Here is a 16,879-nt window from a genome sequence, read left to right on the forward strand (position 1 = left end):
AGATGTCTCATCAGGCAAAAATCCTGAACCCATCACTGCTCATACTAGCGTTGTTGAAAAAGTTTCGTATAAAACCAGTTAAGATTGCGGTAATCAAGTTTTTACTTTTATTATATTAATTGATTGATTATCTGATTTCTTATTTTTAGGATCGTAAATCCATACAACTCCTAAATTCTTTGGAACCAAATAAACAAACCAAAAGCTTGGAAATCGGGGATACCGCAGTCGATCGAACAGGACACAACCAGCACGATCCCTTTAATTATTGTTCTTGTTGCCTTAATCATCATCATCACACCTCCCCATAACATCGTTCTTTCTGTTCATCTAACCACGATTTTGCCTCTCCTTTCATTCCACGCAAATCCAATACGAAAACCACTCTCCTTGTTTTCTTGATCCTAAATACCAATTTCTCATCACTTGAATCTAACCCCCCCCCCCCTTCCCAAAATCGAATCTCTACTTGTTTCAGCTCAATAAAGTTCCTGATTCATCATCACCCACCCACTAGCTTCTTCTTTTGTTTAATGCTTAATTTTGGCAATTAGGTATTAGGGTTTAGACTCAATGAAGGCCATGGAAACTTTACAGGATCTGATCGAAGAAGCAAAGCTTCGTACTGTGTGGTGGGCTCTTTGTATCTTCGCTGTCTCTTACTTCTTAGCTCGTAAGTTCGTTGCTTGATTGCTTGTATTTGTATATGTTGATATCTGTCTTTCTTTGTATATTCTAAATGGGGTTTTTGTTTCTTGATCAGAATCAAGATTCTTTAACTCTGTTGGTTTGGAGGCTGAACTTGGTTTTTAATTGGAACCCTAAAATTATCATGTGAATTAATGTGAAACAGAGTTAAGTTGCAAGGATTAGTGATTTTAGATGAATCTTGAAACTGCAAATGCCAACTTTTTGCTCAAAATTGTTTATTCCTGCAAAATGCAGTGGCTTTTTAACAATTGCTGAATGGTTTAGTGCAGAATGATTAAGTGGTTAGAATGATTAAGAAACTCTCATGATATAGTGCAAAATGAAATATTTGTTTGGTATTTGTGTACAAAGAAATTAGGGCTCTTAATGCTTAAGGGAGATCCATGATACAAAATGATTCAGAGGGTTTTAGAACCATTAAGAGGCAGACTTTTTTTTTTTGCCAGACAAGATTCACCTCTTAATTCAGAGGTTGCCTTTTAATGGAACTATTAAGAGGTAAACAAACAACCCGTAGTCTTTTTTTTTTTTTGCAACTAAAGAAAAACTTTGTAAGATGGTTTAGAAGGGTAGTCAATCAGTAAACTGAATGTTAATTGTTTATTGTATTATTACAGACACCAGTAAATCAATGTGGATGAACGTTCCTATAGCTATACTTTTGGTTTCGGGATCACGGATTCTGTTAAACGAAGTTGAATTCCGTTGGAAGATTAGGAAAACCCGGCCAGAGACGTATTTGTCACACTTGGAAAAGAAGCAGTTGTCTGTGAATGATTCAAGGCTTTCCACGTTGCCTCCCCCGCCTAAATGGAAGCGGAAAATCGATTCACCGGTGGTTGAGGCTGCTATGGAGGATTTTATTAACAAGCTTTTGCAAGACTTTGTTGTTGATCTGTGGTATTCAGATATTACGTCAGATAAGGAGGCACCTGAGCTGATTCGAGCGATCATTATGGACGTTCTTGCTGAAATATCCGCAAGAGTGAAGAACATTAACCTTGTTGACTTGTTAACGAGGTGGGTATGTCTAGAACACCTAAGGGTGCGTTTAGTATGCGGTACAGGACGAGACAGTACGAAACAAAAACTTGTTGTCCCTCGTTTGGCATGACATTAGACTGCAAACAGGACTAACCAAAATAGGTGGAACAAAACCCAGAAAGATGAGACAAGATTGGTAAATTACTTAACTACCCATGTCAAATTAAAACTGTAAAACCTTCCAAAATTTTGTTCACCCGCCAACCTCACTGTCGCCCATCTAGTCCCGTCCTGTCTGGTGCAGTCTGCATACCAAACGCACCCTTAGTAGGCCTTTTTCAGTAAAATTTAAAAGGATAGTGAATTGTTTCGTTCTAGAGTAAAGTTCCCAGAGTTTTTATGTCGTTTCAGGGATGTAGTTGATCTAGTTGGGGTCCACCTAGAGCTTTTTAGAAAGAACCAAGCTGCTATCGGTGTGGAGGTTATGGTAACATTATCGTCAGAAGAAAGAGATGAACGGTTGAAACATCATCTAATGGCTTCTAAGGAGCTTCATCCCGCTGTGATATCTCCCGAGAGTGAGTACAAGGTGTGAGTGGAGTGTTTTGATGTAAAATAACAAGTCTTAACGATTATCTTTATGTGAATGAATGCTTTCTGATGCTTCTTTTTTTTACAGTTTCTCAAGCGGATTATGGGTGCTGTTGTGGCTGTAGTCCTAAAACCACGTGAAGCTCAGTCTGCTTTAGTTCGTTGCATTGCCCGAGAGCTTTTAGCTTGTTTGGTTATGGAACCTGTGATGAGATTTGCAAGTCCCGCATATATCAACGAGTTGCTTGAGCTTATTTTCATTGCTAACGAGGGAGGGAAAGAGGCGGATGAAGATCAATCGGCTAATTCTAAAGGCCATAAACAGGATCAAGCCGTTGCTACAAGCTCTGCAAAAAGGCCCGATCTTTCTTATAGTCACGAAAGTGATGTGAAACTTTCTAGGCATGATAACGAGATAGCACTTCCTTTAGTTAAATCTTGTAATATCTCTACTGGTTTAATTCAAGAAGAAACAAAGCATCCGGCTGCTGCTGATTGGGCTCGAATTCTTGAGGCAGCAACCCAGAGAAGGACAGAGGTTCTTCAGCCGGAAAATCTTGAAAATATGTGGACCAAAGGAAGAAACTATAAGAAGAAAGCTCTGAAGAATGCTGCTAAAGGAGTACAGTCTTCTACATCAGCCGGGGTTGGAATAGACGGTGGAATCAAGCAAACTAAGGGAAAGGAAATATCGCCCAAAAAGCTCGAGACTTCAACCAGCGTAGGGATCCCACCAAAGCCTCATTTAGACGGTCAACGGAAAGACCATCTTTTTGACGTTGATCAAAGTAACGCATCGAATTTTGATGGAGGAGGAGTTGAAGAAAAATCTATAGTTGGTGGTGGAAGTAAAAATATCTTTAGAAAATCAAACAGCGCTTCTGATTTGAACAATCAAACTCAGATTGAAACCGCATATCCAGAAGTCAGCCGATCGATTATCACAGAGTTTTATAGTGCAAATGTCGGCAAACGTGATGTACATAATACGAATGCTGGTTTTGATAAAGTATTACGCATTGAAGGATATGTTCCGAAGCTTAAGTGTCGGGTAACAACATTCTCTTTCATGTTTGTTTCATTGTTATCTAACATTGTTTATATATTCAACTCAATCATGGCACTCGGGATGCCACTCGCAAAAAACGTAGACAAACGCATTTTCAACTATGGCGAGATTTTCTTCAATTATAAATTTATAGTGCTATGTGCTTTCTGCAGGTTCTAGGAGCGTACTTTGAGAAACTTGGTTCGAAATCGTTTGCGGTCTATTCAATTGCAGTAACAGCTGCTGAAAACAACACTTGGTTTGTAAAAAGAAGGTATCGTTCTTGACGCCTTCTCAAGTAGCTATACTAAATTGCTACCTTCCATGGTTTTCCAGAGACAAATTATGTGCATTTTCGTCTGTAGATACCGGAATTTTGAGAGATTGCATCGACAACTTAAGGACATCCCGAACTATACGTTACATTTGCCTCCTAAAAGAATATTTTCGTCAAGCACAGAGGACGCGTTTGTACATCAGCGCTGCATTCAGCTCGATAAATATCTGCAGGTATGGTTCCAGCTCTGTCTGTCTCTCTCCATACGCTACAAGAAAATCGGCTTTATAGGATGCCATATTCTGTCTAAATGTCTGCTTAAGGATTTAAGTTTATAGAACCAAACAAATGCATCCTGTATAAATGTGTTACAATAAGTTCAGAAGTGTCCTAACAAGTTTTATAGGAGAATTTTGAAATAAAGCGTCTTATTAGTCTTTTTATATGACATTATTCTCAGAAGTTTCTTATAAAAAGATGTGTTCATATGGCACTTCTCAAAACAGTCTTATAAAGCAGTCTTTTTGGACATTTAGACATCTTTGGCGTCCTATAAACCCAATTTTGTTGTAGTGATAAAATAGCGAAACTTAATATATGAAACTTTAATATTGGAAGCATTTTGTTCCCCGTAGGATCTTCTGTCTATAGCTAACGTTGCGGAGCAACACGAAGTATGGGACTTTTTGAGTATTTCTTCAAAGGTGACTCTCTTTCTCTGTATATTTTTTTTATTAACCTGGATATCCAACCCGCTATGCAAGCCGACTAATCCCAGGGCAACCACTTGCTTTGCACGTAGCCCGGAGTCACAGCATTTGAACCTCCGTGGCCACAAGGGGATTTTTGTTTCCTTGGATTTGAACATGGGACCTCCTGGCTCTTTTGACCTTTGGAGTCAAGCTCAAACCAATCAGGCACCACCCTTGTGGTTATTTCTTTGTAGATTTGCTACCATCACAGATTTAATTCTTAGTTCAAGCTGATTATTTTGTCGTTACTGCAGAATTACTCGTTTGGGAAGTCTTCTTCGGTAATGAGAACCTTAGCAGGTGCGTTGCTCTTCATCGATTGGATTCTGCATACGAGTTATTTGTTTGTTTAATGAATTCGCTCCCATGTATGGACGTTGTCTGTGTTCAGTTTGCTGTTTGATTCTAGACGACGAAAAACATCGTTTTTACAGATAAAATGAACTTATTGAGGCAGATAGAATCTTGTAACTAGGGTCATACGAGGATGCTTTATTATCTTTAACTTTTGCATGCTATAACGTCATATACGTCACCACATCTCATGCATTTTTTGACACGATCATCATTTTTCCTAGTGTCTTTGAAGGCCATGTTTGGCAACCATAAGTTGGCTTATTTTTTGAGCTTATTGGAGAAGTCCCATTCGGTTAGCCATAAGCTAGCTTATATTTTGGGCTTATTGAAAAAGCGCCGTTTTGTTACCCATTAGCTAGCTTTTTCCATGTAGCGTTTTATTAAGCTTCAGGGCTTTTTTCCACCTTTTTCCGATTATGTCCCTTGTACTTTTCCAATTAATTTTTCAACATGTCCTTTTAGGTCATTTACATTATCGTTTAGCTTATAAACTAGTCTTTTTCACAAACATGACTAGTTTAATGACTAGTATATCAACTAACAGCTAGCTTATCAACCAACAGAGCTTTTCAGCCACCAGTTAATTATCAGCTAGTTTGCCAAACATAGCCTAAATCTTGTAGGCTCTAAGCTTGTAGCTCTACATATATTTCTAAAATATGTTTAAATGTCTAAATGTTTGTCTTTGGTATAACAGTCAATGTGGATGACGCTGTGGACGATATCGTCCGTCAATTCAAAGGCGTTTCAGATGGTTTGATGCGGAAAGTTGCTGGCCCATCTTTCACTTATGAACCCGTGTCTTCGGCTACAAGCAGAAGTTTAACGTGGAAAGCAGATGAACTTAGTAATTCCTTCACGAGACAAACTACCTCAGAGTCGGCTAATAGTCTTTCTGATAACGAGGACCATGACAAAGAGGAAACAATTGACCATGATGAGACGGATTCTAGTGCACCACTTAACGGGTGGCATTCTGACAGCGAGTTAAACTCGAAAGGATTTCCACCAAGGGTTGTCAAGCATGATGAACTTATAAGAAGCTTAGATACGGACAAAAGAGGAGTGCGATCCGAAATACTCAATCTGGCTGCAAATTTTCCTTCAACTTCCAACCGACTGGAAGATCCGCTCGGTGTGCCAGCAGAGGTTTTTTTTCTATTTAATCTCTTTGCAATGAGTTTTTACTTTCACAAGATTGGTAAATTACTAAACTACCCATGTAAAGTTAAAACCCTCAAACCTTCCACAATTCTTTCAACCGCCCACCTCACTCTCTCGCTAGTCCAGACCCGTCCACGTACCAAACCCACCCGAAACGTGCATTGTCTGCAATCCAAACTCGAGAGAACAAACCTAAGGTGCAAATGACTTTTTGTAGCTTTAAGAAATCATCTGGCTTATGATTTTAGGATCAAAAGCTTAGTTTTTCTCTGTTTCATATTCATGATGAAGCAATTTCTGAATCGCTTTTTTTAGCCCTTGTTTTCTTTTGTCTGAATATTTTGTTTTTGTATTTCGTTGCAGTGGACACCACCTAACGTGAGTGTTCCGTTGCTAAATTTGGTGGACAAGATATTTCAACTCAACCGAAGAGGCTGGTTAAGGTTAGTCACTTTTGGCTTGTGTGTATATTATGTACATCATACACCAGACGTTACTTTGGGCGGGATAATGTAACGTTTGAGGCTCCTGATCGTTGATTATAGACTATTGGGCCAGTCTGCTGCTTTGAGCTTGACGTTTTATGAATGGTATAAGAGCAATAGCTTCTCGAGTTGTAGTGGGGTTGGAATTGTCAATTTTTCAGACAATTATCGTTGTTTATGCAGACGACAGGTGTTTTGGATATCAAAGCAAATTTTGCAGTTAATGATGGAAGATGCTATCGATGACTGGCTCTTACGCCAAATACATTGGCTCAGGCGAGATGACATCGTGGCTCACGGGATCCGTTGGATCCAAGATGTAAGTTGCAATAAAATCTTGTAACTACAAAAGGAATCGGTGGTTGAACTGTAATTAGTAGTTATAATAATGGGGTTTTGTGTTAGGTTTTGTGGCCGGAAGGTGTGTTTTTCACGAGATTAAATGCTCAAACTCAAACGGGTTCTCAATCTGATCAAGATTCTCCGCGAACTGCAAGTCATCCATCTAGCAGTAGGGTGAACAAACAAGGGTCGTTCGAGGAGCAACTGGAGGCTGCTCGAAGGGCTAGCGATGTCAAAAAGATGATCTTTAGTGAGCATTAATTCATCTCTTTTTCTCTTAAATCGTTTTTGACGTTAGATTTGTCAAATATCTAATACACCCTTCTTCGTTTTAGACGGAGCACCTTCTACATTGGTCAGCTTGATCGGTCATAACCAATACAAGCGTTGTGCAAAAGACGTATATTATTTTCTCCAGGTAATATATAACCTCCCTTCTCTCCTTGATGGCAGTAATCTAATGGAGTCTCACATATTCTCACAGTTACCGATTCGTTGTCATATTTGCAGTCTGATGTATGTTTGAAGCAACTTGCGTACGGATTACTAGAACTCGTGATCATAACAGTCTTTCCCGAGCTGCATGATATCATAACCGATGTTCACGATAAGAAGCAATTCCCGCCCGTATAGATTCGTCTTTCGTTCATTGTTTCCACAAGTTTTTACAAGTTTTCAGATGACAAGATTTAGATGTTTACATGGTCTTGTTTTCTCTTTGGGTTTCTAGATGTTCAAATTCTTAATCTGATCTCGTTTTAATTGTACAAAAATTTGTAGTTAGGATGTGCATAGTTTGACGATACCGTGTACCCTTCTAGTGAACCATTTTGACCGTAGTTTTGTCGTTTTTTGAGTCGTTTGAACCGAATGTTCTTCCCTTGATGCGATGAATTGGCTTGAAAATGTTTCTGTGTAATGGAAATTCAACGTTTTGACTTGACGCACGGTGGAATTAGGGGTGTAAGCTATTTGAGCTTTTGACGAGTTACTCGAGCTCAAACGAGTTTGAGCTTAATAGTTCTCAAGCTCGTTTGAGCTTAATAGTTCTCAAGCTCGAGTCCATTTTGAACACAAAACTTAGTTTTTAAAGTTTGAGGGTGATATTTAAAATATTGTAAACTTTAGGGACCAAAATTGAATTTTTACTTCAAAAACATCAAACACCGACCTTTGGAAACTTGTGTGCAAGTGCAACCCAATGATGGATGAAAGGAATACCTCCTGAAAAGGCAAAAAAGGTGCTATTGTGGGCGCTCCCGCACGTAGACTTATCCTACGCCACGTAACCCAACCGCCTTCCACAACACCACACCCTACCCACAGGTCAATTAATCCAACGGCCCTCCTCGCACGGTCATAGTAATTAAATAAACAAGCAGTCACTTTAGTCTTGTTAACAAACAACCATCCTTATCCAACCTGCTTCCCGCTTCAATTCCTATATCTTCCACAATACCGTCTCTATTACAACTCCGAAAATTGCAGCGACGACGACGGTCATCATGATGATGAGATCAATGCCTTCTCAAACTCCTCACGTTAGCTATCGGCGGTTAGCTCCGACGAAGATCTATTGTTCTTCCAGAAGCAACTCGTATATACCTAAACTTGAAGCTTTTAGCCGAAGTAAGATTGATAGAATCGTTAAAGATCCTCCTTTGATAGAAAAAACCGAAAACGATCTAGCAGGTATAGTAGTCGATCTCTTTTTTCCCGCGACTTAATTTGTTGATTTGTTGGAAACCATCTTTGACTGAATTTAAATCTAATGGCATCCATCTGCTAGGATCGCATACAGTAATTCTACTTTTATCTCGATAATCATACTTATGATCAACGCATTCAATCGTGATTATTATGATTTTAATTGCAGTATCCCGGACAAATTAATGGATGTTGATTGGAGAAAACCCTAATAGATTTATATTAAATAAGTTATATCCGAGTATTAGAAATTGATTTAGATAATCACTGCTTCCAAACAACCCTTGGAGTCATGAAGATTGATTTTTCGAAGGTAAATTTTAGTAATAAGGATTTATTTTGCTGATTATCAGATTATTGTTCAACACTGGAAGGAGATTCATCGTACAGCTGCTGGAGAGCCTACTTCGAGCTCAAAGAACTCCAGGTAATCGAATTTTTCCACACAACAGTTTCAATCAACTATACCTGTTGTTTTACTGATTGATTTTGAACAGAAAGAAGCGCCAAAGGAAGAGGTGGAGAAAGTGATATTAGAATCAGGAGGAATAAAATCTCTGATTGGATGCTTACATGGCATCTCTGAAATTCACAAGACAAAAAAGCAAATGCAGCAACGAAATGGATCCAAATCAAGTAGTAATTCGGATTCAGATAACATAACATCAAGAGCAAGGAGAGAATGTCCTCTGCCGGATGGTATACCAAAGAGCTGGGAGGAGATGGAAGAAGAGGAAAATTGGAAGATGCCGGACTCCTCTTTCACCCAATTGCTCCGATCAAAAGGCAAGTTTCCAGCTTGGTACTCCCCTTCCCCTGATCACGAAACCGATTGATATCTGTTAATTAATTTACTTATGTGATATCCTTGTTAATTAGTTCCTTCTTTGTTTCCTCTGGTTTTGCTTTTTGCTTTTGCATGTACATATCTTTTTGCAAGTTAATTTGATGATGTATATATTATAGGGATGCCTGTTCTAATTAATCGTTAGCACACTCATTGAAATCGAAAGATTGTCTTAGATAAAAATCTGTTACCTAAACTGTCACGGGATCATCCCTGTCGTGTCCCACCAATGAAGAGATCATATTTTTATATATTGTAAATTTATTTAATTCAAATTCACAATTTTTTTTTTCTGAGATGATGTGTTTTCATGTGATAGACTGATAGAATTGGTACGTTAGAATTTGGGTGGGAAGATTTTTATCTTATCTTGTGAGGAGATGGATCTTTTAATTTACTCTTCGATATTATTCTGACAAGAGTAAATTATGGATTTGGTCTCTGTAGTATGTTGATTTTCCTGGTTTTTGTTCCTAAACTTCATTTATTACAATCAACTCTTGTGGTATGCGTTTTGTTTTCGTTTTGGTTAATGACCCCAGTGTCCGTCTATCCTATCCATTAGGTATGGGGGCTGACTTGTCATTTTATCATTTCTCTTTCAATTTAACATATTTTTTGCAAAGAAACCCTAAATACTCTTTTCTCCTCCACGGGACCCCCTTGCCTGGACGGTGAATTATGTGGATTAAGAGAGAATCATCGTTCCTCCAGCCACAAAACTGTAGATCAAAAACCGTTCGTCCCATAATGACCTACTCCTATCTGTCTATAACGACCAGAAAAATTAGCATCAGGCACCATCGTCAATGGAGGAGAATAGATACATTGGCGGGATTGCTTTTGGGTGATGTGGAAGGTGAAATGAAAAGGGGAGTCGTCCTGGGATTAGTCGGCTCGCATAACGGGTTGGATATCCAGGTTAATCAAAAAAAGGGAGGGGGTTGTTGACGGTGACGACAAGGAAATTGACTAATCACACTTAAAGGGTAAAAATGACCATATTGCCCTCTCATGTAAAGGGCACTTAATGGATGGAAATTGACGACTATTAGTGGGAGGTACTAAAAGGACGAAATCAACAAATGGCAGTGACCAAAGCCATAACATATTCTTTTGAAAAATTAACGAGATTCTAGCAAAGCCAGATTCAGATTTTGTGGTGTGGAGAGATATATGGTGGTAAAGATACATTCACCATTCAACAACATGTAACACCATCCTCCCAATTCACAACCTCGTATAACAACCCTTCCTCTTATGGAACCCCTTTTGGCAACCTTTGGCCAAGCCAAAGGTGGTTTTCCTAAACCCTTTCAAAATGCAAAAAGCCTTAGGCTTCCTTCTTTTCATCTTCTCCTTTTCATCGTTTTCCATTGCCTTAACAAAGGTTCAGGTCGATACTGTTAGCCGTCGACGGCTAATATCTTTAAGACAAACCGACCCTCTACCTGATGATTTCAAACTCGAGGTCGATCCCAACTTGATATTTCCCAATCCTAGGCTTAAGAAGGCTTATTGTGCCTTCCAAGAATGGAAGAAGGTCATCTACTCGGATCCACAAAACGTCACCGGGGATTGGGTAGGTCCAGATGTCTGTTCTTACACCGGGGTTTTCTGTTCCCATGCTCTTGATGACCCAAAAACCGAGACCGTTTTTTCGATTGATCTTAATTTTGGAGACATTGCTGGACATCTTGTTCCTCAGCTTGGCTTGTTAACCGACCTTGGCATCCTCCATATTCATTCTAACAGGTTCTATGGAATCTTTCCCAAGAGCTTCTCAAATCTTATGCTCTTGTTTGAACTTGATGCCAGTGATAACCGTTTCGTTGGTCCCTTTCCTAGTGTTATCTTGGGGATCCCTTCTTTGAAGTTTCTTGATATTAGATATAATGAATTCGAAGGCGCATTGCCTCCTGAACTCTTTGATAAAGAACTTGATGCCATTGTTGTAAACAACAATCGCTTCCATTCCCGTCTTCCAGAAAACATGGGGAATTCGCCTGCTTCCATGCTCGTTTTATCTAATAACAAGTTTAGTGGGTGCATACCCAAAAGCTTTGGACACATGCCGTATTTAGAACAGGGTCTTTTATCCAACAATCTTCTCGCCGGTTGCCTGCCGGAGGAGGTGGGGATGCTGCAGGGCATGACGCTCTTCGATGTGAGTAACAACATGATTGTTGGTCCCCTTCCTAAAAGTTTGGAGAGGTTGAAGATGGTCCAGGAGTTTGACATTTCTTTCAACTTATTGACTGGGAAGGTGTTGGAGAGCATTTGCAGTTTGCCGTCGCTATCGAATTTTACCATCTCTAACAACTACTTCAATGAGATTGGCGCAGAATGTGAAAAGCTTTCTGAGCAAGACAAGCCTGTTTTGGATATTAAAGACAATTGCTTTCCCTCGAAACCAAATCAAAAATCCGATAAGATCTGTTTGCCGATGCTCAGCCGTGCGGTTGATTGCAAGACTGTGGGTTGTGGACCACGATATAGTCCTACTATTGTTGTACCTAGAAACCGGAACATACGAAGACGTAAGCCGAAACCACCACCACCATCACCACCACCACCGGTTACTCCACCCACACGCAAAAAGGCTCCGCCTAAGCCAACGACTGTTCCACAACCACCAAAGGTTACTCCACCAACACCTAAACCATCAACCGTTCAACAACTACCAAAGACACCAGTTCCGGCTCCACCACCACCTCTCCAGTTCCCACCTCCACCGCCACCTGTTCTACCACCTCCTGCAGCAGTTCTATCACTTCCACCCCACATGGGTCCCCGTCATTCATAACCACCGCCACCAGTGTTCCAAGGATATTAGATATTAAACCACTAGAACACTTCTTTATGTTAGTAACCTTTTTTGGTAGAAAAGAACCCTTTGTAGACTAACTTGTATTGAATTACTAATGAGAAAAGATTTACATTTCATTCATCTCTTTTCTGTATAATTAAGTCATGCCTGCTTTTTTATAATCATCACTTCTACGTGTAAAACCAAACCAAACAAATCCAGTATATTTCATTCAAAAGTAGAGTGTGTATCATTTGGTCGCTGTTAAGATTTCATACATCATAATTTGCATACAAGAGTTACTCAAGAGCTGCTTGAATCATCTCCACTATGCGTCCCATCGAAGGCCGTTGCTTCGGATCAGACGAGAGGCAATGCCCTGCGATAATGATCATAAGCGAAACATTTTCAGTGACATCCGACATTCTTTTATCAGGAACCCCCTTCGGCCCCTCTCTCTTTCTTTTCTCCGCTACATATTGTCCCAGGTTAGTCACCGAAGGTTTCTTCCCGCTTATAAGCTCCAACATCAGAATCCCAAAACTGTAGACATCTGACGCTTGAGTAAAAGACTTGGAGATACGGCGTGTCCTTGTTAATTCGGGCGCCATTCGGCCGCAGTTTCTTCTGATGATTGTAGATGGAGAGATAAAGTATGGTGTCTCGTAGCTGGAAAGGCGAGGGGAGAAGTCGGCTTGTAGCAGGAAGTTAGAAGACTTGATCACCCCACAAACAAGAGGTTCACCGGTTTCTGTAAATCGACTGTGAATCGATGCTACTGCTTTTGCTGCCCCTAGCGTTATTTGCTGCCTGATTTTCCAACTTAAGGGCGTAAATTGAACGCCTTCGCTGCCTGCATTTATGAAATCATTCAAGAATTAGCGTTCCCATAAAGATGAAGCCTTACATGTCATAGTATCAACAAACTAACTGAAAATTCATCAAATCGGTCATAGTTTATTTGATGGTATTTGCTTATCCACTATAGTTTCTAGGAATACCACATCTCAGATGTCGTAACAATGTTGTGAAAATGTGGAACCCATTAGATTACTCTCCCTCCAACGGAGGCCAAACGGTCACATATTTTGCCAAGAGTGTGGAAAGGGGGCTAGAAAAATATAAATTGCCTCGGAATGTCGAGTTGCTAGAGTGGTAGACCGTGGCTCTGATACTATATGAGAATATTCGGAAAGGAGGTAAAACTAAGAGAGCTTTATTTACCATGCAAGAGCTCCTCCAAGCTGCCTAAACACAAGTACTCATGAATAACAAAAGCTTCCCGACCATACCAAAAACCAAACCACATCGGCAACAACCAATGGTCGTCACAAACACCACCAAAAAACCTGACCCAATACTCGAAATCACCCACACTAGTAATCTCTTTACGTATTCTCCTTATCGTAATCGTCAATCCGCAATCAAGGACGACCTTGTAAAGCGTCCCTAACGATCCCTCTCCGAGCCTGTTCTTAGGCAACTGAACAAGCTCGGAGGGATCAAATCTTCGAAGGGTCTGATCATCTCCAAAGATGACCCGGGTGGGAAGTCTGACCTTGACCTCTAACGAAATCGGGGTCGGGTTGGTGACTTTGGTGTTGGTGGATTTGGCTACTTTGGTTGAAATAAAGGTTATGGCTCTATAGAGTCCACAGAGGATGAACATTATGAGGATAAAGAAGAATTGCCATGAATGATGAAGCTTGTTCATAGTTAGAAATGGAGTGAAATAAAATGGGCATTGTTTAGAGATTTAAAAATAAGTTATTGGTTGATGATGGATTTAATGGTCATAGATGTTTTCACCTGAATCTTTGGAATCATCCTGTAAAGTTGGTACATAGACAAGGCTTCCACATTGAATTTTACCCAAGAATCAATGTATAAAAGTTGTATTTCTTTTTTTAATTACATATAAGCCAAAATAACTAAAAATGTAATTATGGAGCTGTTTATTAAATGTTTATTAGGTAAGTATTTACTGATAATAATCACCATCATCATTTATCTTAATGGTAACATTCTCGACCATCAAAATTGATTGTTGGTAAACATCTTTTACCCGACGATTCAGCATAAGAAACAAAAGTTGTATAAAATTGATGAATTAGAATATTTGAGGTGTGACAAAAAGGGAACACATTCCAACATTGGGAGTAAATAGTAATTAGGGTTCAAAACACAAGTCCCCATCGTTGTATCAAATTATATAAAAGGAAACAGTTGTAACATGTAAAGGACAAAAAATTGATTATTTCTATACAAACTATAACCATTATCACATTACATCCTTCACATTCTAAGTTAGCGTCTCCAATGGGATGTTCATATAAACAAAAAACAGAGGTGGTTGTAACAAATGTTTCGGATTAGGTCCTTTGTGCCAACTCTACAAACCCACGTGGAGTTTGGTTCGCAGATTTTAAAGGAATCTTATGGAATTAGAATGTGAAATTTCATTGATCAAATTTCATTCCTCCACTTGGTCATTCTTTTTGACAGAAAGAATCTTCAAAATTCTACAAATTTCATAAATAAAAGAATTTAATATTCCTTAGTAAATACATGATATTTTGATGGAATGAAATTCTCTGTTTTCATAATACCAAATATGTTTTTAACCCAATATACCTTAATCTCATAAAACTCAATACGATTATTGTCGACCACCTTCGACTATCATCGATTTAAGTCACCGCCGACCATCGCCATCTGAACCACTATCGACCAACACCGCCGACTACCACCGATCTGAACCACCGCCAACCACCATCGGTGATCTTAACCACCACCGGCTACCGTCAATTTGAACCACCACCGATCTGATCCATCATCAATCTGAACTACCGCCAATCACCGCCATCTAAACCACCATGGACCACAACCTATCTGAACCACCGTCGACTATCGCCATCTGAACCACCACATACCACCATTGATCTGAACCACCGCCAACTACTACCGATTTGAATTACCGTTGACATCACCGATATGAACAACCACCGATCTGATCTATCGTCGATCTGACCCACAGCCTATCTGAACCACATCCGACCACCACCACTTAAAAGCACCACGGATCACCACCGATCTGAACCACTGCCGACCACTAGCAACTACCACCGATATGAATCATCGTCGGACACCACCGATTTGAACCATTGTCCATTTGAACCACCGCTGACCACCATCAATCTGAACCACCGCCATCTACACCACTGCGGACCACCATCGATCTGAACCACCGCGGACCACCGTCATCTGAACCACTGCGGACCACCACCGATCTGTACCACCGTGGACCACCATCGATCTAAAACCACCGCCTATCATCGTTGATTTAGTAACGTCCTTTGGCTTATGGGGTATATTTGGGTTGTGTATTTTATATTGATTTACATATTAAATAATTATTTTATTAAAGTACTTTTAGTTTTAAAAAAGTTAAAATTTTCAAAAAGGGCATTTTGGTCACCAATATTTCATTCTAGTTCCAAAGCTACATTTTGATAAACCAAACAGACAGATTCTAATTGCTTAACAAATTACATTCCAATGTCTGCTCAACCAAACAGATAGTCTAACATGACAACATCCATTTCAATTTCTTCAAAGTCAAATTTCTTTAACAGATTTTATTTCATCCAAAAATATTATGCAAATCAAATGCCACCCTAGTTAAGTTAAATCAAGGGTGATTTGGTCACTTTATACTTCCATTTGATTTATTTTAAAATACATTATATAGGTATCATTTATATATTATATATGCAACCACATAACCATAGGTATATAACTTTGATTGAGATTTTAATTAAATTCATGATCTTTTTATAAATATTTGTGTAGGACATGAGATAATAAATTTAATTAAAAACTCATTTAATTAAATAAGCATAGGGATGGAATTTGTAATTTACTCTATGTTATTTTATCCATTAATTTTTTATCAAAAAAATGTATAGTTTTATTAAATTAAAAAAACAAAAATACTAATAATATACTTAATAAACAAAAAAAAAATCAAAAAGATTAAAATACTTCTAAGTTAATGTAGGAGTCAACATATTTTATTTCAAGGACAAAAATAGTAATAAATTTACAAATCATATGACTGAAAAAATCACAATTTCAAAATCATAAGAACAAAAATCATAATTTTTCTCAAACCATAGGAACGAAAATCATAGTTTACTTGAGTTATAATATAATTACCATTTGAATAATTTGAAACATAAAAATAAGTTAGTAAAAGACATGCTTTTATTGAACACGACCATTAAAACATTAAGGGACTGTTTAACAATTGCTGAATGATTTGATGCAGAATGATTAAATGACCAGAATGATTATCAAGCTCTTATAATATAGTGCAAAATGAAATATAATTGTTTGGTAATTGTTCAGAATGAGTATATGGTGCTGAATGGTTAAGGGAAGCTCACGATACAAAATCATTCAGAAGGTTTTAGAACCATCAAGAAGTATACCTTTTATTCAAACAAAATTCATCTCTTAACGATTCAAAAACTCTATCTTAATAGAACTATTAAAAAGTAAATAAACAATACCTTAATAAGTTTAGTTTAAAGTATTCTAAATGTTCAATTAATATCCAAATTACTTTTATTTATTTGTCATATTATTTCATATTAACACACACACACACACATATATATATATATATATATATATATAGGGGCTGGTTCATAGAAACCAACCATATGGTACAAACTATGTGAACCGATCTTGATCGTTCATTTTATCATCAAACGGTTATTATTAAATGAGATTAAATAAAC

General features: G+C 38.5%; 4 protein-coding genes across 4 annotated transcripts; 3 read left to right on the forward strand and 1 right to left on the reverse strand.

Moving 5' to 3' along the window:
* The first annotated feature begins 480 nt into the window (after nucleotides 1–480).
* LOC112517477 lies at nucleotides 481–7,651 on the forward strand. The gene is made up of 14 exons (XM_025124924.1): nucleotides 481–673; nucleotides 1,329–1,731; nucleotides 2,107–2,284; nucleotides 2,375–3,337; nucleotides 3,508–3,608; nucleotides 3,700–3,844; nucleotides 4,247–4,315; nucleotides 4,618–4,663; nucleotides 5,418–5,869; nucleotides 6,248–6,327; nucleotides 6,553–6,688; nucleotides 6,775–6,961; nucleotides 7,047–7,129; nucleotides 7,222–7,651. Exons 1-14 carry the CDS (start codon nucleotides 574–576, stop codon nucleotides 7,342–7,344), a joined length of 3,066 nt encoding a protein of 1,021 aa, XP_024980692.1. The 5' UTR covers nucleotides 481–573; the 3' UTR covers nucleotides 7,345–7,651.
* Nucleotides 7,652–8,075: 424 nt separating this feature from the next.
* LOC112517319 (CCG-binding protein 1) lies at nucleotides 8,076–9,443 on the forward strand. The gene is made up of 3 exons (XM_025124715.1): nucleotides 8,076–8,403; nucleotides 8,772–8,845; nucleotides 8,916–9,443. Exons 1-3 carry the CDS (start codon nucleotides 8,217–8,219, stop codon nucleotides 9,252–9,254), a joined length of 600 nt encoding a protein of 199 aa, XP_024980483.1. The 5' UTR covers nucleotides 8,076–8,216; the 3' UTR covers nucleotides 9,255–9,443.
* Nucleotides 9,444–9,611: 168 nt separating this feature from the next.
* LOC112517318 (pollen-specific leucine-rich repeat extensin-like protein 3) lies at nucleotides 9,612–14,204 on the forward strand. Its single transcript, XM_025124714.1, has one exon. It carries the CDS (start codon nucleotides 10,587–10,589, stop codon nucleotides 12,069–12,071), a length of 1,485 nt encoding a protein of 494 aa, XP_024980482.1. The 5' UTR covers nucleotides 9,612–10,586; the 3' UTR covers nucleotides 12,072–14,204.
* LOC112516305 (probable inactive receptor kinase At5g16590) lies at nucleotides 12,374–13,788 on the reverse strand. Its single transcript, XM_025123322.1, has 2 exons — nucleotides 13,299–13,788; nucleotides 12,374–12,927 (listed from the first exon to the last, which is right to left on the reverse strand). The coding sequence occupies exons 1-2, from the start codon at nucleotides 13,786–13,788 to the stop codon at nucleotides 12,374–12,376; spliced, it is 1,044 nt and encodes a 347-aa protein (XP_024979090.1).
* Nucleotides 14,205–16,879: the final 2,675 nt, after the last annotated feature.

The sequence above is a fragment of the Cynara cardunculus genome (genome assembly GCF_001531365.2).
Source record: "Cynara cardunculus var. scolymus isolate 2C chromosome LG 8, CcrdV1, whole genome shotgun sequence".
Classification (NCBI taxonomy): domain Eukaryota; kingdom Viridiplantae; phylum Streptophyta; class Magnoliopsida; order Asterales; family Asteraceae; genus Cynara; species Cynara cardunculus.